General features: G+C 45.0%; 1 protein-coding gene across 7 annotated transcripts in view; it reads left to right on the forward strand.

Annotated features, from left to right (window-relative positions):
* Nucleotides 1-23,853, forward strand: part of ACOT7 (acyl-CoA thioesterase 7) — a 342,748-nt gene that overhangs the window by 77,424 nt on the left and 241,471 nt on the right. For 3 of the 7 annotated variants that reach the window (XM_075328835.1, XM_075328838.1, XM_075328836.1), the window contains exon 2: nt 6,194-6,311. The exons of 3 other annotated variants lie outside the window; for them this stretch is intronic. In XM_075328835.1, coding sequence (XP_075184950.1) covers nt 6,259-6,311 — 53 coding nt within the window. In that variant the 5' untranslated portion in view covers nt 6,194-6,258. Of the gene's footprint in view, nt 1-6,193; nt 6,312-16,034; nt 16,141-23,853 lie in introns of those variants that run through there. One more of the 7 variants, XM_075328839.1, reaches the window with a different exon arrangement.

Raw genomic sequence — 23,853 nt, forward strand, 5'->3', positions numbered from 1 at the left:
CTTGGCAAGTCAATAAATAAAAAAAAAAAAGAAGGTGCCCAATGCATACGTCACAGAACACATGATCTAAAGGATCGCACACAAAATTGATCAATTTAACATAGACTACTAACGCTCGTGTGACAGCAAATGAACGACCTACGTGCAATCTCATTAGATCGCATATGCGACCTGGGCGTGTCACATCGCATACGAGATCGCATACCTAATTGTAAGGTGTAAAGCTGGCTTTAGATAATGTCATTTCTAAGACTGTATCTCTTTGTATAGTAGAATAGTCAATTATTATACTCCTAAACTTTATTTACAAATATGTAGAGAAAAAGAATTCTAGGAGTTTTTGTAGCCACATAAGGGTTTTATGCCAAATGAGGGGCACACTTTATTAATAAGGGGGTTAGGAACACATGACCAGGACAAATAACAGGAACAACTCAATGCAATATCCCAAGGAAAGAGGCTTAGATCTTTTTCACAAGTAGAGTCTACATTTTATGTTATCCGGCATATAGATACAACAATCTAAGGTGTTCAGGAACTGAATACGAATACTGTATACTTTAGTCTTGCAATATAAAGTCTATAGTCTAAAGTAAGTTTTGCACTGATCCTGAGTTCTAGCCTGTATTATGCTCACAAACCTTTTTTTGCAAAGCTGCCAGTTGCAAACGGTCAAAAAGGTTCAGGTAAGCAGCTCTAATGCTGGGGTAGTTAGGTTTTACTGAATAATATTGTGGTATAGTGTATGAGGTGAAGAATACACTCCTGGGAATGTAAATCAAAAGTGCAAACACTGAACAAGCAGGAAACCATGGGAGAGTTATGCTCTAGAACAGGGGTCTCAAAGTCGGCTGGGTATATGGGCCGCTCATAGAAAAAAAATTACTGTGGGGGCCGCATTTCTTTCAGGACAAATTGACATTTTTAGTGATACCAAATTTTTCTTTTTTTTCTACGCACTTTTTGGATCAGTTCTTGAACATTTTTCGCTTGTTTGTTCTAACAAACGTGCACTTTCTTTTGTGTGTTAGCACTATATAGTAATTTTTTCCAACATCTTGTAGTAATGTACCCATCCTGGTCCTCATCTTTGAGTAATGTTCCCCATCCTTTTGTCATGTGCCCCATCCTTGTCCCAATCCTATAGTAATGTGCCCATCCTGGTCTCCATCCTGTATAATGTACCCATCCTGGTCCCCAACCTGTATAATGTGCCCATCCTGGTCCCCATCCTGTATAATGTGCCCATCCTGTATAATGTGCCCATCCTTGTCCCCATCCTGTATAATGTGCCCATCCTGTATAATGTGCCCATCCTGGTCCCCTTCCTGTAGTAATGTGCCCATCCTGGTCCCCATCCTGTAGTAATGTGCCCATCCTGGTCCCCATCCTGTATAATGTGCCCATCCTGGTCCCCTTCTGTAGTAATGTGCCCATCCTGTCCCCATCCTGTAGTAATGTGCCCATCCTGGTCCCCATCCTGTAGTAATGTGCCCATCCTGGTCCCCATCCTGTATAATGCGCCCATCCTTTAGTAATGCGTCCATCCTTGTCCTCATCCTGTAGTAATATGCCCATCATTCTCCCCTTTTACTAATGTGCCCATGTTGGTGCTCTTCTTGTAGTAATGTCCACTTTCCTGGTCCTTTTCTTCTAGCAATGCCCTATCCTATAGAAGTAATCCTTCTCACCTGTCCTCTGTTCCCTTGGTAGCCTGTTTCCTGTCTTTCCTTGATGATCGCGGCTGGAGCAGGGGCTACCAGTCAGTGCTTTGTTTGAGATGCACTGTGCAGAGTCAAGCTCTGTGCACAGCTATTCCACTGGCAGGCACCAGCCAATCAGAGGCCAGCAAATGACATTATACATTTTAGCTACTGGCCTCTGATTGGCTGATGACTGCTATTGGAATAACTCTGTACAGAGCTTGTCTCTCTGCGCAGCGCCTGCAAATTAGTCATCTGAAATAAAGCGTTGACTGCTGCGGCCCCTGCACTAGCTTTGCTCATCATGGGGCCCATGGGTCTGGGAGCCACAAGAAGCAGCTTCAGGGACTCATGCGTCCCGTGGGCTGCATGTTTGAAACCCCTGCTCTATAATCTTCAGAATTGACAATGCTGCTGTTGAAATATAAACAGGATGTAAATTAGGACCAGTTCAACCAGTGGCGACACAGACAGAAGAGGGCCAGTTGCATTCCAATGACTCAACAAAATGCTCAATACCAATTGCTTTGGAGGTAGAAAAGGGCCCTTTTACCTCTGGGGTCCCTGAGCAGCTGCACAGGTTGCAACAATGGTACATCCGCCCCTGAGTTCAACGTATGTACATGGTGACTTCACCAGCAGAATAGTGAGTGCAGCTCTGGAGTATAATACAGTATGTAACTCAGGATCAGTACAGGATAAGTAATGTAATGTATGTACACAGTGACTGCACCAGCAGAATAGTGAGTGCAGCTCTGGAGTATAATACAATATGTAACTCAGGATCAGTACAGGATAAGTAATGTACAGTTAGGTCCAGAAATATTTGGACAGTGACACAAGTTTTGTTAGTTTAGCTGTTTACAAAAACATGTTCAGAAATACAATTATATATATAATATGGGCTGAAAGTGCACACTCCCAGCTGCAATATGAGAATTTTCACATCCAAATCGGAGAAAGGGTTTAGGAATCATAGCTCTGTAATGCATAGCCTCCTCTTTTTCAAGGGACCAAAAGTAATTGGACAAGGGACTCTAAGGGCTGCAATTAACTCTGAAGGCGTCTCCCTCGTTAACCTGTAATCAATGAAGTAGTTAAAAGGTCTGGGGTTGATTACAGGTGTGTGGTTTTGCATTTGGAAGCTGTTGCTGTGACCAGACAACATGCGGTCTAAGGAACTCTCAATTGAGGTGAAGCAGAACATCCTGAGGCTGAAAAAAAAGAAAAAATCCATCAGAGAGATAGCAGACATGCTTGGAGTAGCAAAATCAACAGTCGGGTACATTCTGAGAAAAAAGGAATTGACTGGTGAGCTTGGGAACTCAAAAAGGCCTGGGCGTCCACGGATGACAACAGTGGTGGATGATCGCCGCATACTTTCTTTGGTGAAGAAGAACCCGTTCACAACATCAACTGAAGTCCAGAACACTCTCAGTGAAGTAAGTGTATCTGTCTCTAAGTCAACAGTAAAGAGAAGACTCCATGAAAGTAAATACAAAGGGTTCACATCTAGATGAAAACCATTCATCAATTCCAAAAATAGACAGGCCAGAGTTAAATTTGCTGAAAAACACCTCATGAAGCCAGCTCAGTTCTGGAAAAGTATTCTATGGACAGATGAGACCAAGATCAACCTGTACCAGAATGATGGGAAGAAAAAAGTTTGGAGAAGAAAGGGAACGGCACATGATCCAAGGCACACCACATCCTCTGTAAAACATGGTGGAGGCAACGTGATGGCATGGGCATGCATGGCTTTCAATGGCACTGGGTCACTTGTGTTTATTGATGACATAACAGCAGACAAGAGTAGCCGGATGAATTCTGAAGTGTACCGGGATATACTTTCAGCCCAGATTCAGCCAAATGCCGCAAAGTTGATCGGACGGCGCTTCATAGTACAGATGGACAATAACCCCAAGCATACAGCCAAAGCTACCCAGGAGTTCATGAGTGCAAAAAAGTGGAACATTCTGCAATGGCCAAGTCAATCACCAGATCTTAACCCAATTGAGCATGCATTTCACTTGCTCAAATCCAGACTTAAGACGGAAAGACCCACAAACAAGCAAGACCTGAAGGCTGCGGCTGTAAAGGCCTGGCAAAGCATTAAGAAGGAGGAAACCCAGCGTTTGGTGATGTCCATGGGTTCCAGACTTAAGGCAGTGATTGCCTCCAAAGGATTCGCAACAAAATATTGAAAATAAAAAATATTTTGTTTGGGTTTGGTTTATTTGTCCAATTACTTTTGACCTCCTAAAATGTGGAGTGTTTGTAAAGAAATGTGTACAATTCCTACAATTTCTATCAGATATTTTTGTTCAAACCTTCAAATTAAACGTTACAATCTGCACTTGAATTCTGTTGTAGAGGTTTCATTTCAAATCCAATGTGGTGGCATGCAGAGCCCAACTCGCGAAAATTGTGTCACTGTCCAAATATTTCTGGACCTAACTGTATGTACACAGTGACTGCACCAGCAGAATAGTGAGTGCAGCTCTGGAGTATAATACAGGAGGTAACTCAGGATTAGTACAGGATAAGTAATGTAATGTATGTACACAGTGACTGCACCAGCAGAATAGTGAGTGCTGCTCTGGAGTAAAATACAGGATGTAACTCAGGATCAGTACAGGATAAGTAATGTAATGTATGTACACAGTGACTACACCAGCAGAATAGTGAGTGCAGCTCTGGAGTATAATACAGGAGGTAACTCAGGATCAGTACAGGATAAGTCATGTAATGTATGTGCACAGTGACTACACCAGCAGAATAGTGAGTGCAGCTCTGGACTATAATACAGGAGGTAACTCAGGATCAGTGCAGGATAAGTAATGTAATGTAGGTACACAGTGACTGCACCAGCAGAATAGTGAGTGCAGCTTTGGAGTATAATACAGGAGATAACTCAGGATCAGTGCAGGATAAGTAATGTAATGTATGTACACAGTGACTGCACCAGCAGAATAGTGAGTGCAGCTCTGGAGTATAATACAGGATGTAACTCAGGATCAGTGCAGGATAAGTAATGTAATGAAGGTACACAGTGACTGCACAAGCAGAGTAGTGAGTCCAGCTCTGGAGTATAATACAGGAGGTAACTCAGGATCAGTACAGGATAAGTAATGTAATGTATGTACACAGTGACTGCACCAGCAGAATAGTGAGTGCAGCTCTGGAGTATAATACAGGATTCAACTTGGAATCAGTGTAAAATAAGAAATAGTATGTATAAACGTCTCATAGTTTATGTACATTTAACTTTTATTGTACAATAGTTACGTCAGACAGTACCACCGGCAAATTCTGACTATAAGACATATTCATTGCATCATTTTCTACTTTACCCTGTGTATAGAATAGTTTATTACACAAGTACGTCTTTGGAAACAGTGATTTGGCAATAGCAATGCATGATTGATGCATGGCAGAATATGAGAAACTTTTTGCTTCTCCCTTTCCTATTGCTTTGGGATTCTAACTGGCTGTATTCTATAGGACTAACGTTTTACCCTTCCTTTACACTTTAGCCTGTAGGCGACCATAGGATGCTTATTGCTTATCCTTCCCATTGATTGTGCTGGTGATTGGGATGGCCATGCTTAGTCTTCCCATTCATTGTGCTGTAGATTGGGATGGCCATGCTTAGCCTTCCCATTCATTGTGTAGATTGGGATGGCCACGCTTACCCTTCCCTTACATTGTAGTGTAGCCTGTAGGCGACCATAGGATGCTTACCCGTCCAATTCATTGTGCTGTAGATTGGGATGGCCATGCTTACCCTTCCCATACATTGTGCTGGTGATTGGGATGGCCATGCTTACCCTTCCCATACATTGTGCTGGTGATTGGGATGGCCATGCTTAGCCTTCGCATTCATGGTGCTGGTGATTGGGATGGCCATGCTTACCCTTCCCGTACATTGTGCTGGTGATTGGGATGGCCATGCTTATCCTTCCCATTCATGGTGCTGGTGATTGGGATGGCCATGCTTACCCTTCCCGTACATTGTGCTGGTGATTGGGATGGCCATGCTTATCCTTCCCGTACATTGTGCTGGTGATTGGGATGGCCATGCTTATCCTTCCCGTACATTGTGCTGGTGATTGGGATGGCCATGCTTATCCTTCCCGTACATTGTGCTGGTGATTGGGATGGCCATGCTTATCCTTCCCGTACATTGTGCTGGTGATTGGGATGGCCATGCTTAGCCTTCCTGGGCATTGTAGTGTAGCCTGTAGGTGACCATGCTGTAGATTAGGATGGCCATGCTTAGCCTTCCCGGGCATTGTAGTGTAGCCTGTAGGTGACCATGCTGTAGATTAGGATGGCCATGCTTAGCCTTCCCGGGCATTGTAGAGACTGTTGTGCAATGTGACAGTAAGTTAAATATTACTCACCTTATAGGCTGCACTTGATCTCCTGCCTGAATTAGTGCAAAGGTGATTATTTCTGGACTGCAAAACGTCTTTCATCTTATTCAGCTCATAGGATTCTCCCAAACTCTTGACTTCTTCACCGTTCCTTGTGACCCACCTTGCTTTGGAGGATGCGGCTTCCGAGCATTAGACGCATTTTGGAAGGACTTCTGTTCCACTCCAGGTAAAACCTCTTCATTGAATTCCTCCTGCGCAGTGACTGAGCCCTGTATGAGAAATGCTCAACAAGGGGAGACGCTGCGTTGTGTTTGTGCAAATATGTAGCTTGTAGATTTCTGTATGTATCATAGTCACAAGGGACTAAGTGCTCAGTCGTCTGGGAATACTAGAGCAATGAGCATGTCGCGGGGCTCGGGACTTTTGGCCATCGCCAGGGTGAATGCTTACTTCCAGCTCCTTCATGGTAAAGCAAAAAGGTATGGTCCACGTCTTGGGTTTTTTGTGTTTGAAAATATATAGTATTCTGACAAGGTTTCCAACCTGTATTCCTCCAGCTGTTGGGAAACTACAACTCTCAGCATGCCCTGAAAGAGACCAGCCTCGCAGAGCTTTGTCAAGACCGGGGTCAATGATAACAAAATCTTACTACATTTACCCAACATTTAGACAACCCCTGAAAATAAGCCCTAGTGCATCTTTTGGAGCCAAAAATAATATGACACTGTCTTGTTTTCCAGTATTTATGGAGGTTTAGCCTCAGGATATAAAGAAAAGTCTTTTATTGTTACATTTTGAATGTTTATCGGCGATCATAATGATGATTAAGATCCATAAAGTGTATGGTTAGATATATGGTGTGTTTGGTTCCGGTAGGAAAAAAGGAATTTTCAGCTCACCTTGCCCCTTTGAAGATCTATTGCTCGGATACTGCAATGCCGAACAGAGATAAATGGAACCAATAGAAAAAAATATATCCAGCAACCGATCTAAAAATCCAGATCCTTTATTTTCAAATTGTTAAAAACATAGGAATGGTAGTACAAGAAAGCCAGATAGCCATAATGTCGAAAAACAGACACGTTTCGGAAAGTTTAGTCCTTAATCATTGCTTTCAAATGATAAGCAAGGATTAAGGACTAAACTTTCCGAAACGCTTCTGTTTTTTCGACATTATGGCTATCTGGCTTTCTTTTACTACCATTCCTATGTTTTTAACAATTTGAAAATAAAGGATCTGGATTTTTAGAAGATCGGTTGCTGGATATATTTTTTATTGGTTCCAGATGTGTCCGGTGACCCAATAGTGTGCGGCAAAGTGTATATCAAGGATAATCCAGGATCCTCAATCAGTCGGTTACTCTCACATCAGTCTGTTTGAGCTTGATATTGCAAAAATGTTCCCATCTTGTTGGTGCAGGTCGCTCTCTACCTCCTGGATGTAATAGTGACTGTTAAATAGCAATCACCTACACTTCCAAAAGTCATATGATGAATACAGGCTGCTGTTTGTAATGAGAATGGAATATTTGACAGAGAATTTAGAATTTACTTGTGCAGTGCTCAGGTACGTCAGATGACAGCCTTAGAGAAGAGTCACACAGTCCTATACATCAGAAAGGGATCATAATTCTATGCTTGGACTGGTCGGCGGCTCTCTCGACCCGAGCGTGACAGTTTCATTCGGATCTGGAGAGCCACCTGCCTGTCCAAGAGTTGCCTTACAATCCCATCACAATAGTTATATGGATGGGTGACTCTACCATTACCAAGAATACTGGATGTTTAAAGGGTGGTCTATCGTTTAGGCCCCCTTCACACGTCGATTTATAACTGCATGTGTGGCACATTCTGTTTTGGTCATTCATGTGTTGTCAATGTGTACGTGTCTCCAGTACATGTGACATGTACCACAAAAAACGCATGACCCTGAAATTAATGTTTTGGATTTTTTTTAATGTGTTAAAGATGTTCATAGATAGACAGATTTTATAGCTATCTATTAGCCAAATAAATAGTCCCCCCCCAACCCCATTGTTTTTAAGTCTAGGGATCTGCAAAATGGAGGTAGTAAGAGCAGGAAAATTGCCCTGCAAACAAATGTGGGTAGGGAATAAATAAAATTGACATGTGGTTCCCCCTATCTTTGAAAACCAGCAAAGGTAAATCAGACAGCTGAGGGGTAGTTTTATCAGGCTAGGAAGGCCCATGGTTATTTGGCTCTTCCAAGCCTAAAAATAGCAGCCCGCAGCTTGCAGAAACAGCTTCTTTCGCATCACTCTCCCATACAGCTTCTCCTTGTGCAACGTGCGCTGTATTGTTGACCGATGCACATTGACACCATCTGCAGCAAGATGATGCTGCAGGTCTTTGGAGGTGGTCTGTGGATTGTCCTTGACTGTTCTCACCATTCTTCTTCTCTTCCTTTCTGATATTTTTCTTGGCCTGCCACTTCTGGGCTTAACAAGAACTGTACCTGTGTTCTTCCATTTCCTTACTATATTCCTCACAGTGGAAACTGACAGTTTACATCTCTGAGACAACGTTTTGTACCTTCCCCTGAACAACTATGTTGAATAATCTTTGTTTTCAGATCATTTGAGAGTTGTTTTGAGGAGCCCATGATGCCACTCTTCATAGGAGATTCAAATAGGAGAACAACTTGCAAGTGGCCACCTTAAATACCTTTTCTCATGATTGGATACACCTGCCTATGAAGTTCAAAGCTCAATGAGGTTACAAAACCAATTTAGTGCTTTAGTAAGTCAGTAAAAAGTAGTTAGGAGTGTTAAAATCAAGAAATTGATGAGGGTGCCCATACTTTTGCACCGGTCAAATTTTGATTAAATACGGATTGCACATTTTCTGTTAGTACAATAAACCTCACTTCAATCCAGAAATATTACTGAGTCCATCAGTTATTAGATATATGAAACTGAAATGGCAAAAACCCAAATTGTTATAAAGAAAAAATGTTAACATTAATAGGGGTGCCCAAACTTTTTCATATGACTGTGTATATATATATATAATTTTTATTTTAATTAACAATCATTTTACATGATGAATGAGTGTCTTGTTTTGCTTGATCGTCCGGTGATTGGCAGCCTGTTTATACTGCATGATTATATGGAACGGGCGTTTTTAAGAATGATCATTCCCGATAGTCAGCCAGTAGAAATGCACTCCAAGTCCCACTGCACCAATCAGTCCCTAGTGCACACATACTGTATTCGTTATTAAAAAGCTCTGAGTTCTGATGAGGCTGGTGTACTTTCTTTGAAAATCCACGTCAATATGGATATATAATCTGAATATTAATCCTGCGTCCACCTATCGAATGAACTTACTTAGGAGTTCAAGTGTATTCAGTCTCCTCCCTCCCATCCTCACTGACGGCTGCCTCTACTGAGCCGTGTGAGATCTGGGCAGGATTGGGGACACTAAGGAGCTGTCAATCAGGCTGGGTGGGTGGAGATTGAAAGAAACTTTCATAAAGGATTATAAAGCCATTTTGACATGGATTTCAATGTAAGGTCACCAGCCTCATCAGGTCCAAGTGATCTATTTTATATTATTTACAGTGTGCATTGTAAATTACTGAGCATTTTTATCTAAAAGGAGAGAGATGATTGGTCGTGTTTCTAGTGATCTCACAAATAGACAATGTGAATCCACGGAAGCTCAAAATGAGTAATTTAGTGCCAGACGTCGGTATAAGATGACTCATGTCAGGAGCTTTAGTTTATCCTCCTTAGCAACATATAATGTACATGTATGTCATGATCAGTACTTGGTCCTGAACTATGACATGCGTTAAGTCCAAGCAGTTTAACCCCTTGAATGCCACTGTCAATAGTGGCAGCAGCATTTAAAGGGGTTATCCTGGTCTTTTGTATTTTTTTTTTTTAATTCATTTATTCATGGGGCCAAGAACTTACAGGCAAGTAGTTGCTAACTTCCTGCCTGTTCTGCCGATCTCTGCCGGCTAATAGCAGTCACGGACAGTGTACCGCCCCGCGGGTTCGGCTGCGACCGCCGAGCCGCTCGGATCTGTGCTCGTACGGTGGGTGGTGGCTCGAGCCTCTCACGGACCCAGGGGTCACGTCGCTCTGCAAGGGAGTTGGCGGGGATTTGGGTGTTTGGTTTGAAATGATAGTTCGTGACGCCACCCACGGGTTCTGGTGAATGTAGACACCACCGCTGCGGTGAAGCTGTGGGGACCCCCGGGAGCGGTGTAATGGCACAGCTAGGTGTTGAACCCTCCGTGGGTAGGGGATGTTAGTCCCAGAGTCCGGTGGGCCGGGGCCCGGGTGCAGGGTATAGTGTTGCGGTGCGGTGCGGTGCCTGATGGCACTGGTGTACTCACTCTGACACAAGACACTGTAGTCACTCGTAAACCAAACAGAGTGATGAATGGGGCCCGCAGCCGGCTGCAGCTTTTCCCAGATTAGGTTGGTGGTGTCCGCCTTTCTCCTGCACCTCTGTGTGTGAATCTTGACTCCTGTGCCTAGACACCGGTAGTCCGCTCCCCGACGTGTATCTGTCGTAGGAGCCCGTTTGCCCGCAGACACTGGGCCTTTGGATCTCTTGCTCTTGTCGGTGGCACTTATCTGGAATGGTTGGGCTGTTGCCTTCAATCAGGACTTAGGTGGGAATGAACCCCTGAGGTCCAGACCGCAATCAGTTGATTTGACTATGGTGGTGGCTTATAGCCTAGTTCGGGGTCTGAGTACCCTGCCTGGTGCTCCGGTATCCACTTGGCTCCCCGGTTCGGTTGCGGCGGGCCACTACCCTGTCCCGGTCCCTTACAGTTCCACTGGTCGTCTTCCCGGTCTCCTGCAGGCGGCCACTACCGTCTGCCTCCTTGCCAGTGGCGACTGGGCTACGACCCAGCCACCTGGTAGTCTCTGGGCAGCCTGGACACAGGACTGCCGTGAACTTGTCTGCTCTACATTTGCACTAGAACTAGTGTGTGACAGACTAACTGTTTTCCCGCCTTCAGGCCTGTGAACTCCTCGGTGGGTGGAGCCAACCTCCTGGCTCCACCCCCCTGTGGACATCAAACCTGGAGGGTGGTGACAAGGCTTAAGTTTGACTGATGTTACCTTACTTGGAAAAGGGGTGTGGTGTTGTGTGTGACTACCTGGGACGACCTGGATAGTCCAGGGCGTCACAACAGCACCTACAGAGTATTCTGCTGCTTTGTTTGAGCAGCTCTTCTTCAGGTCTTCTCTGTCAAAGGGACGTCACTGCCAAAATGATATTGATTGACAGCTGGCTTCCTACAGTTAGGATAAAACCCTTTAATGACTGCGACTCCCTCTGTCACCTTATTGACCCTTATTACAATTGTGGGTTGCTATCTCAGCCAAGGATATAACAATGGCCTTGGTGGATGTCATCTTAGGGTTCCCATTAGATCTTGCCTGTGGCCAAGCGCCATAGAACGACTGACAGTTTTACACTGACAGGCACCATACAATGGAATTCCCAATCCATGGAGAATATAATGAGGTTGGGCTCATATAAGTTCCAGTCCCAGAGTGAAACTTGGCTAAAAAAAACCCCCCTAGCCATCTGACTGCCGGGACCCGCACCGATCGGCAGAGCGGGGCACTTTTCTCCTAGTTAGAATGGACGGCTGTGCACATGCTCAACCATCGCTCCATTCTGTATGGGGCTCCTCAAAAAAAGGCAAGCGGGGCACTCAGAAGCACCATAGGGATGAATGGAGCAAAGATCAAGCATGTGTGTGCACTGTCACTAACTGGGTAAAAGCTTTCCTTTCTGCTGATTAGTGTGGATCCAGCACTAGGACCCCCAAAATCACGTTATCACCAATCCTTAGTATGGGTGATACATTACTTTTATTAATAAACCCATTTAAGGGGTTAAAGTTTTACGAGATAGATCCCAAGCAATGTATGAGTCTGACAATAATCACATTTCATAACAAGCATCAGTTAGCTGCAACTAAACGGTTAATCACTGACTGACAGAGAGTCTATCCTTTCCTGACATGTCAAATCTTGCCTGTAGCCGGCAGCAAAGCAGGAGGGTCCGATGGTGATGTAAGGGAATATGAGAGCCGGCAGCAGATCAGGAGGGCATAAAAAAGCTCCACTCCAGCTGGGGTGTTTTTTTTTTTTTTTTTTTTTTTACAGTGCGGGAGTGGCGCTTTAAATCTAAGCCCCCTGCCTTATACTTACTGGCTGCTTCAACTTTTTTTTTTATGTCACTTCAGTCTCACAGCGCCATCTTGTGTCAGTAACTTCTGACTGACGAAAAGTCAGAAGTTACATTACAAGCGCCCAGTAGAAGTCTATGAGAGCCAGAACGAGGCCTCATAGACTTGTATTGAGTTGTGAGCCAGAACGAAGCCTTCATATACTCGTAATGAGTTGTCAGCGAGAACGAGGCTCTCATAGACTTGTATTGAGTTGTGACCCAGAACGAGGTTCTTATAAACTTGTGTTGAGTTGGGACCCAGAACGAGGCTCTCATAGACTTGTATTGAGTTGTGACCTAGAAAGAGGTTCTCATAAACTTGTGTTGAGTTGTGAGCCAGAACGAGGCTCTCATAGACTTGTATTGTGCTGTGAGCCAGAACAGTGCCTTCATAGACTTGTATTGAGTTGTGAGCCAGAACGAAGCCCTCATAGACTTGTAATGAGTTGCGAGCCAGAACGAGTCTCTCATAGACTTGTATTGAGTTGTGTGCCAGAATGAGGCTCTCATAGACTTGTATGGAGTTGTGACCTCCGGCCGCTCCATGAAACACTGGTGTAGCCGGAGGGTAACAAATGCCAAGACCAACCAGAGTGGTAGCGATAGCTGGTGAACACGGCAGCAAGTGAGTATAAAACCAGGGGCAAGGGGGGGGACTTACATTTATAGCACCATTGCAGTGAGGAAATAATAATAATAATATAAAAAAAAATACATGCTGGTGAGGGGCTTTAATTATTGTGTTTTACATAGAGTTCTTTGTAATATATAAAAGGACTCATGCGCATGTAACTGTATAATCTTCTGCAGCGATTTGACAGCACATGTGCGCATCAAATCGCTGCAGAAAGACTGCGGAATGAACGCAGTTTTTTTGTTCAAAAAAGCCGATTTCATGCGCTCTGGCTGCTGCCCCCGCCATAGACAGAGCGGGAGCTGCATCCAAAGCGCACGGAATAATTGACATGCTGCTTTTATGAACGCACGAATTTGGGTCAAAATTTTAGCATCCAAATCGCTGCGTTCATAAAAGCAACGTGCGCACGTCTCATGCATAATCTACATAGACTGTGCAGGGGACGCAGGACGCAAGCATTTACACTGCAGTGCAATACACAGTGTAAATGCATTATATTACACAGCGTGCGCACGAGCCCTAATAGTTATGTTTGAATAGAGAACATTTCTAATATTGATTTTTATGTGATCAATAAAATAATTAGATTTTTTTTCTTTATGGGTTTTTAAAAATTTTTGAGCTATAATACCTTAAATAGCCGATGCACAAAAGTGTAGCCTGGTCTGTGACGAAAAACAAACAAAAATAAACACTTCAAACCGCATTCATTATTGCATTGGTGTCATTTTTCTGTTTTGTTTTGTTTTTCTTTTTCACCTAGTTTTGGTTTTAATTTTTTCCCCATTGTTCTTTTAACATCTATTTTGTCTATTTAGTACATTTTTGTGGTTTTGTGGAACAGGTGACTTTTGCGCTAAAAAAGAAAAGAAAAATTGGAAAAAAATTAGGAGCATTTTTTTCATTTTGCGCACAATTCGTTAAAGGGAACCTGTTAGGTGCAATATACACCTACGAGCACTTCTGGGTGCATATTGCGAATCCCTGCATCTAGTAGCATAGATAAAGAGATCTTTAGAAAAAGTATTTGTAAAAATCCTTTATGATATGCTAATGAGTGCGGGGACTAGTCTCCTGGGCGTTAGTTTCTGCTGTCATTCTGCCCTGTTAGCATACAAGCATGACCACAGGGGTGTGCTAACATGCTATTCAATGCCCATTGCCCAGTGTCATCAGCGGTAACAAGCGCCACGTCAGACTAGCTACCGGAGGAACCTCCAGTAATACCAGGCCTGGCCGCGGTTACCTGCACTGAACTCAGGAGCTCTCACCTAAGTTCTGGAATGCAGCCTGGACTGAACTCAGGGTTTGCAGGACTGAACCGCGAGCGCCAAGTGATTGATTCTCCAGAGTTTGCGGTTCAGTTCATGACAGCTGCAGACAGACCGCGCTGATCTTTGGAGTTCAGGTGACAGCTCCAGAGTTCAGCCCGGCCTGTTTGAAGCTGTCATAAACTGAACCGCAATCGATGGAGAATCAATCACTCGGCGCTCATGGTTCAGTCTAGGCTGCACTTCGGAGCTTAGGTGAGAGCTCAAGAGTTCAGTGCACGTAACCGCGGTCAGGCCTGTTATTACTGGAGATTCCTCCGGTAGCCAGTCTGACACTGGACATGCGTACCTGTATCTGCTGTCACCGCTGATTGGAAGTCCTTGACACATCCGATTATGCGCACAATGAAGGCAGGTGTCTAGTCTAGAGAGGTCTAGTGTGCATGGCCGGAAGTTCTGGGACTTCTGATCATGTGCAATGACCCTAAACCTGGTATTCTGAAGCGGTGACAGTGGACACAGGTGCGCACATCACCGCTGATGACACTGGGCATTGAATAGCATGTTAGCACACACCTGTGGTGGAATGAGTGCAGGAACTAAAGGGGGCTTTACACGGTAGCGATATCGCTGGCAATTTGTAGCGATAGCGAGTGTGTAAGTACCCGCCCCCGTCGCGCATGAGATTGTTTGTGATCGCTGCCGTAGTGAACATTATCGCTACGGCAGCGTCACACGCACTTACCTGGTCGGCGGTGTCGCTGTGACTGCTGAACAATCCCTCCTTCAAGGGGGAGGGACGTTTGGCATCACAGCGACGTCACCGCAACGTCACTAAGCGGCCGGCCAATCAAAGCGGAGGGGCGGAGATGAGCAGGACGTAACATCCCACCCACCTCCTTCCTTCCTCATTGTGGCCGGCGGCAGGTAAGGAGACGTTCCTCGCTCCTGCGGTGTCACACATAGTGATGTGTGCTGCCGCATGAGCGATGAACCACCTGGATAAACAACCCTTACCGATTTTTGAGTTTGGGACGACCTCTCCATGGTAAACGATTTTCACCATTTTTGAGGTCGCTTAAGATCGCTGGTCAGTGTCACACGCTGCGATATCGTTAATGACGCCCGATGTGCGTCACTAACAACTTGACCCGACGACAAAACATTAACGATATCGTAGCGTGTAAAGCCCCCTTAACACTCTTGCGACTAGTCCCTGCGCTCATTAGCATATCATAAAGGATCATTAGAAATCCTTTTTCTATAGATCTCTTTATCTATGCTAGTGTATACAGGGACAGTTAGGCAGGGATTAGCAATATACATCCAGAATTGCTCGTGGATCTGGGTGCATATTGGATCTGACAGGTTCCCTTTAACTGGTCGCACCATTTTCAAGGATTTGGTGCAAAAATATGAACAAATGGCACAAAACAGATAAGTGAATGCAGATGATGAATGGGGCCGTACCCTTTTGCTGATCCCGGGGGGGGGGGGGGAACCCCTTTATTGCAGAGGATACAGTATACTTATAAATAATCCAGACGTATTCTAATAATAATGACATGATACAAAATAGCACATTCATGCTAATGCGGTTTCTATTCTTGTACAACAAAAAAAAAAAAATACAGGAAGCCGTCTCCATCTGCCGCACTGAAAATGTGGCTACTAAGTTGCCATGGTAACAGTGGGTGTGCTGCGATTGGCTGCAGTGTAACCCTGATTCACAGGGTGCGCCCCTCGCCATTCATATCCTGCACATGTGGTTACCGGTCTGTGGCGTCACGCTGACATCACAGGTACATACATATTCCCAGCGATCAGGAGCCGTCATTCATCCCCTGTGCTGGCTGCCTGCATGTGGCCTCACCACCCTGCCAGCTTCCTGTCTAGATGGACGATGTCCTCACAAGGTAGTGTGCGCAGCCTCGCAGGCTTTCTTGTCTTTTTATTTTGCGTAGTATATAGGATGAGGATGCTGGGAGTTGTAGTTCTATACTAGTTGGGAAGGTATGGGTTAATAAGAAATTTGTAGCTTTTTGTATTCCCTTTTATAAAGCCTGATTACATAGTGAGGACCCCCCACCGATCACATTTCCTTGCAGCGCCCCCACAGGAAAGAGGAAGAATTACACCCGGGCTGCTTGTAAAGCTATGGTCACATCTGGAGTCAATGGGTGGAAGGGCTGAAAAACGCCGGAAAAAACGCACAAACAATTGACACGCTGCGGATTATTTTCTGCACCAAATCGGCAAGGAAAAAAATAAGCAATGTGCACAAAAATTCAGAATTCTCATTCACTTTGCTGGCATAAGGATAGGCATGCAGTTTGTGACACAACTGCATCAAAAACGCACTGTATGCACATGGCCTAACAGTATTATTTATTACACTTGATTCCGCAACGCATTTAAATTGACTTTGTCCTTTAAAGGGAACCAGCCAGCAGCATTTTCATATATAAAGTAAAGCCAATGCTATACTGGTGCTAGGATGCTGAATATAAGCATAGTTTTTGTTCTGAGATTGGAGGTTTTATTTCAGAAATATGTGCAAGTAAAGTTCCAGCAATGCACGGCTGTTTGATTGACAGCTGCAACAGGAAGGGAATATGTCAGTTTTGCTATCTATCCCCGCCTCTGTCTGCCTGTCTGGCCTTCCTCCCTCAGTTGCCGTCAGACGTTAATTCTGTGCAGGCAGGGGCAGGAATAGATAGCAAGACCCGACCCACATATTCCCTTCCTGTTGCACCTGTCAATCAAATAACAGTGCATTGCTGGAACTTTACTTGCACATATTTGTGACATAAAACATCCAATCTCAGAACAAAATGTAGGCTTACATTCAGCACTAGCTTTTCTTTATATATAAAAATCCTGCTGGTTGGTTCCCTTTAAGACAATATTTCACCAGATTTCACAATACAAATTGCATAAAGGAAAAAAAAAATCCAACAGCTCACCTAGACCTTGCAATTCATGTGGTGAAAAGATTAGATGCCCTTTTCCAAGACAGGCCGGATCCTGCCGAAAAGCATGCACAAGGAATAGAGGAAAACACCAGCACCTGCTCAGGAGATCCAAAAAAAACCTTCTTTATTGCAAAAACCATGCATATAAAAACATAGTGCAATATTAAAGGGAACCTGTCACCACTTTTTTGCCTATAAGTTGCGGCCACCACCACCGGGCTTATATATAGCATTCTAACATGTATATAGAGCCCAGGCCGGGGGTATAACATAAAAAACACTTTATAATACTCACCTAACGGTCGCGCAGTGGGCCTTATAGCGTCTCCGTTGTCCGCTGCCGGCGCCGCCTCTTTTGGCCATCTTTGTGCTCCTTCTTCTCTAGCCACGGTGCATGAAGGGTCCGATGTCATCCACACTCGCCAGCATTCCGGTCCTAAGCAGGGCAGATCAAAGTATTGTAGTGCGCATGCGCAGCACCGGCGAGTGTGTATGATGTAGGATGCGTCATGCACACAGGCTTCAGAGAGAGGATGAAGATGGCCGAAAGAGGCGGTACCGGACAACTGAGACGCCCATAAGGCCCACAGCGCGACTGTTAGGTAAGTATTATAAAGTGTTTTTTATGTTATATCCCCGGCCTGGGCTCTTATATACAGCATGTTAGAATGCTGTATATAAGAGCCCGATGGTGGTGGCCGCAGCTTATAGGCCAAAAAAGTGGTGACAGGTTCCCATTAATGTGGTCTACTTTTAATATTGTACTCTGTTTTTATATGCATGGTTTTTGCAATAAAGAAGGTTTTTTTTTGGATCTCCAGAGTAGGTGCTGTTTTTTTCCTCTATTCCTTGTGCAATACAAATTGCATACCTTTATCTAATAGATCTCTTAGACCTGACAAGACTAGTGTACTTACATTGAAAATTTATGTCAGAATGGCTGGATGATCCTCCAGTTAAAATGCGGATAACATGCATGTTTTAACATTCGTCAACAAAACATTCAAAAAAGGATTATACAGCTATTCAAACATGGATTTTCAATCTAAGTACACCTGCTTCATCTGGTCTAAGATTTATGTAACAATGTTTAGAACTTAGTGTGACGCCCTGGACTAGCCAGGTAGTCACAGTTAGAGCCCCGCACAACAGCTGTCCCCTAACTAGGTGTCAGCAGCCAACCATTAAAACCCTGGTCACCTCCCTCAGGGCTTGATGAACACACCAGGGGGGCATGCCCAGGCGGTTGGACACGCCCACCGAGGAGTTCACATGTCATGAGGCAGGAAAACACAGTAGTCTAGTTTTGAAGTACCTGGGTCTGCAGCAGTCTGACAGGTGTCGGGGTTGGAGCCCGGTCACCTTTGGCTAGGAGGCATATGGTGGCCTCAGCCTGCAGGAGCCGGAAAGACGGCTCGGTGGAACCGTGGTGGACCGGGACAGGGTAGTGGTCCGCCGGTACCGACCCGGGGAACCGACTGGAAACTGGAGCACAAAGGTGCTCCAAGGTACTCAGACCTTGAAGCTAGGTCCAGAAGCTACTGGGGACTAGCTAATTAACTGATTGAGGCTAGGACTATAGGTCCTTTCCCACCCAAAGTCCCAACTGAAGACAACAGCCTAACGAGGAGGATAGAAAGCCACCGCACAGGCAGAGAGATCCCACGGGCCAGCGTCTGCGGGCAAAAGGCTCTCCCGACATCCACAAGGCCGTGGAGCGGGCTCCTGACGCTGAAGCGCAGCCAGCCCACCGATACACAACACGGTGCAGAAGAAAGGCAGAGACCATCAACCGGGTGGGGGACCAGATGCAGCCGGCTGCGGGCACCGACCACCATCATCTTGGTTTACCAAAGACTTGTGTGTGTTACTAATCGTGAGTTCAACAGTGCCCTCCAGCCGCGCACCTCCCTGCACTGCCCATCACACAGAACCCAACGGGTCCCGGGGCCACCATTCCTACCCACGGAGGGGTTAACATCTTGTTGCGCAACATCTTCCCCGGGTGCCCAGTAACCGCACTGGTGGTGTCCACCTTCAGCACAACCCGTGGGTGGCGTCACAAACTCAAACATGGCTCCGGTCGTAGACCTACGTCCCCTTAAAGCGCCAGTCCCCTTTCAGATCGAAGTGAACCACGGGGCCCCTGGGTCCGGAGACGCTCGAGCCACCATCCGGTGAGTCCGGACCTGAGCGGCTCGAATGCCGCCGAGCGTGGGGCGGTACATTACTATCTAGCTGGTGGATGAACAATGGTTTGGGCTGCAGCTGTCTTTCCTTCCTGTCTCATATATAGGATCGCTTGCTCTGCCGAGCGCTAATGTGTTCTGTATCAGAGCGCCACTAACAGCCATGTCTGGTGGCGGCTTATCTGAGAGAGCAAAGGGATTGGCTGGTTGAATTTGGTCATGCCGTATCCTTATTTCTCCAGATCATCATCTAGCAGGGGGCGCCCATACACATTAGACTGTCAGATGATCAATATCGGCGGCTTCGGCCAACATTAGGCTAATGTGTATGGGTGGGCTGTTGTATTGTGAAATACGGTGACAGATTCGCTGACCGGATCCCTCACTGATCAACTGTTATGTTTACATGCGGCTGCTAGCAGACCTGATAACAATGATCGGTGGTGTGTCAGCTGTCAGACCCCAACAGAGGTAACAGCTCATCCAATTTAAACAGGCAAAGAAATCATACCATAGATGTCCATAGATTTAGTGATGTGTAATAAGGAGAAATGACACCCGGAAAAAGTATTGAATACGCTTACTGAAATTTATTATATATTTGAATCAAAAGCCTTTGTTGGTGATAAATCAATGAATCTTCAAGACGCCTCCTGTATGGAGAAACTAGTCGCCTGCAATGCTCAGGTGCGATTTTGGCCCATTCTTCCACACTAACACTCTTCACATTCTGCAGATCCGTGGGCTCCTTCTTTGAACTCTGAGCTTTAGTTCCTTCCATAAATTTTCTATTGCATTCAGCTCCAGTGAAAGGCTCAGCCATTCTCTCAGAAACCAATAGAGAGTTTCCTTGGCTGTGTGTTTGGCATCATTGTCTTGCTGAAATTTCCACTCTCATATCGTCTTCATCATCCTGGTAGATGGCAGCAGATTTTTATCAAGAATGTCTCAGTACATTTGTCCATTCATCTTTCCTTTAACCACATTAAGTTTGTTGCCGTATGCTGAAAAGCAGCCCCACACAATGATGTTCCACCACCAAACTTCACTGTTGGTATGGTGTTTTGGGGGTGATTTGCCTTTTGTTCTCCAAACAGAGTGCATTATGACATCCAAAAAGTTCAATTTTGGGCTCATCTGACCAGACTATATGCTCCCAGTGAACATGCTTTTTGTTCAGCATTGGAGTCTTGTGTGTTGAGCATGCATACAGGCCATGGAGGGTGCATTACTTTTTATTCTTTTTGAAACAATTGTATCTTCTGATTTCAGGCCTTTCTGTAGCTCTGTACAGATGGTCCTTGGCTCTTGGACAACTCTTCTGATAATTATTTTCACTCCTCTGACTGACATCTATTGGGGAGCACCTGGTTATGGCCGGTTAAAGGTGAAATGATGTTCTTTCCACGCCTAGATTATGGCTCCAGCATTGCTCACTGGAACCGTCAGTAGTTTAGACATTCTTCTGTAGACAAAGCCATCATTATGTTTTGCAACAATAAGGTTGCGAAGTTCTTGAGGCAGATCACTGGTTTTACCCATCATGAGATGTTTCTTGTGTGGAACCTTGGTAATCAGACACCTTTTTATAAGCCATCGGTTGAACCAGCTAATATTTTCATTAAGTGGCAGGATTGGGTTCTAAATACTGATAGAGTTCAGATTGTGTCATAAAGAAAGAGAGATGCAAGAAAACACAGAAAGTCATGTGTTCATTACTTTTTCTCCTGTGTCATTTATTACACATAACAATCTATGGACATCTATGGTTTGATTTTTTTTTTGTCTATGTGGATTGGATAGGTTTTTACTGACATCTGGGGAGAAATTCACGTCAATAGCTTTTTTCAAAATATATTTAATTAGAAAATTGGTGACATATTCAATACTTATTCCAACTGCTGCATGTCCCTCATCCTGTGCACCTTCCTGTTATGTTTCCTCTTTCTGCTGCTGTACTTTACAGAGAGAGGTAGAAACCAGGTTCTTTAAAGCCGCGCCAATGATCACCAGCCAAAGGATCAGATCAATGAAGCTTTATTATTGCATCGGTCTACGCGTTTCAGGAGCCCTGCTCCCTTCCTCAGGACCATCAGATACAAGCATACATCAAATCAAATTTGATGTATGCTTGTATCTGATGGTCCTGAGGAAGGGAGCAGGGCTCCTGAAACGCGTAGACCGATGCAATAATAAAGCTTCATTGATCTGATCCTTTGGCTGGTGATCATTGGCGCAGCTTTGAAGAACCCGGTTTCTACCTCTCTCTGTTATCTGCCGTTTTTGGTTGCTGCTGCCGTGGTCAAATTTTACATGCGATTACAGTGGTTGTGACTCTCACAACCACATTTGGTGAGTAGTATTGCTCCCCCATCCTATACCCCTACATACAAGGGTAAGACCCTATTGCGCTTTATTTTTCCACAGCTTCTTCTATTGCTGCTGTACTTTAGCGCATTAAAAAAAAATTCTACTCACCTTCCTCTGCTGCATGGCATTTTCTTATACAGCCTGGGCAGGAGCCGGCACGTTACGACAGGGTGTGCGCCATGGTGCATGACATTACTGTCGTCTACCCCCAGTGACTTGCATGCTGAAGTCAGCTGCTGGCCTCTGACTGGCAGTGTGTATTGCGGTGCAGGGACCTGATGGGTTTCTGCACCGCAATACACTGCAGCTGAACGTACATCCACCTGATGTAGGGACTGGGGTCAGCAGACCCCCCTGCTGCAATGGCTTGGTTGTAATCTCTGTGACTGCAGTCGTTACACTCCTGCTTGCAAGCTGTTTTATATACAGCTTGTAAACGCTGCTTTGAAGCTGACTGAATCCCTGCTTCAGTGCTCCATAATTTGTGCAATGCTACAAAGGCTAAACTGTCTCTACTGACAGCAGTCCATGCCAGCCATGTCACCAGGACAAACTGTAAGTTTTCATTAGCGCACAGTCCCTGGGAGGGAGAGGTGCTGTGCACTCCTGAAGAATAAGCATGAGACAACCCTTTAATTTGTCACTACAAAAAAAAAAAATAAGATAGTTAGTAACCACTTATAGAAATGTAAAAAAAATATTTTAGGCTATGTGCCCACTCTGCGGATTTACCGCGGATTTTGCCGCGGATTTGCCGCGGATTTACCGCGGATTTTCCGAAAATCTGCAGCAGCGGCACTTCCAAGCCATTTCAATGGCATTTTGGAAATCCTGTGTCCATGCTGCGGATTTTTCCGCGGCGGATTTGCCGCGGATTTTGATCCGGAAAAATCTGCAGCATGTCAATTATTGTTGCGGATTTTGGTGCGGATTTTGGGTATAGAATGGGGAAAAAAAATAAAAAATCCGCGGCAAATTCGCGGTAAATCCGCGGCAAATCCGCGGCAAAAATGAGGTGCGGATTTGCCGCGAAAGTCGCGGATTTTCATGCAGAAAAATCCGCAGGTACATTCTACCGTGGACACATAGCCTAAAGGGGCCACATACAGCACATCCACCTCCTTTTTGAAACAATAGGAGGCAGTGCTCAGCCACGGCCACTTTGCAGTTGATGGAGCTGTGCTCTACGGCTCTGCACCTGAGATCTTCTACTCACCGCCTGCATCGTGAACAGCTGATTATTGGGGGTGACGAGTGTTCCATCTCCATCGATCAGATATTGATAACCTATGCTAACAATAATCCATCAATGCTATAGGCCCGGACAACCAATTTAAAAGAGATCTAAAAGTTTAAATCTAATTACCTTCCAAGTTTTTCAATAATATTAGGTAAATAAAGGATCTTTGTTTTTATTTTTTTTTTTATTTAATTTTTTTTTAATCCACAATACAGTTTCAGAGATACGGGCTTTTTATTTAGAGCTAATGCTTGTTTTGAAAAAGATCCTCTGGGGCGTGGTTTTGGGCTGCTCTGCATAATTAACATGTGGCCACACCCTTTGTTAAAGGGAACCTGTCACCTACTCACCTGCAGGACAGACCGATACTGTCCGGTCCAATCGGCGTTGCTGTTGTCTGGTTCGGCACCTCCTCTATCTTTGCTGTTCTCGGGTTCGGCACCTCCTCTATCTTTGCTGTTCTCGGGTTCGGCGCCTCCTCTATCTTTGCGGTTCTCAGGTTCGGCACCTTTTCTACACTTGCAATTACCGTCCTCCTTGCTTCGTGTGGATGACGTGTCTTATGTCATCCACACAGACCACAATTGCACTCCTGCGCACGGGCACTTTTACTTTGCAATGCACTCTATAATGTATACCAGGAAAGATCAAAGAACGCCCACGTCTGTGCACTACAGTACTTTGCTCGGGCAAAGCAAAGTGCGCATGCGCAGGAGCGCAGTGCCGGTCTGTGTGGATGACGTTGGATGCGTCATCCACACAAAGTAAGGAGGACGGTGATCTCAAGGGTAGAGGAGGCGCCGTATCCGAGAACAGTGATGCCCATCGGACCGGACTGTATCGGACTGCCCCGCA

This window comes from Anomaloglossus baeobatrachus, chromosome 11 (genome assembly GCF_048569485.1).
Source record: "Anomaloglossus baeobatrachus isolate aAnoBae1 chromosome 11, aAnoBae1.hap1, whole genome shotgun sequence".
NCBI classification, from domain to species: domain Eukaryota; kingdom Metazoa; phylum Chordata; class Amphibia; order Anura; family Aromobatidae; genus Anomaloglossus; species Anomaloglossus baeobatrachus.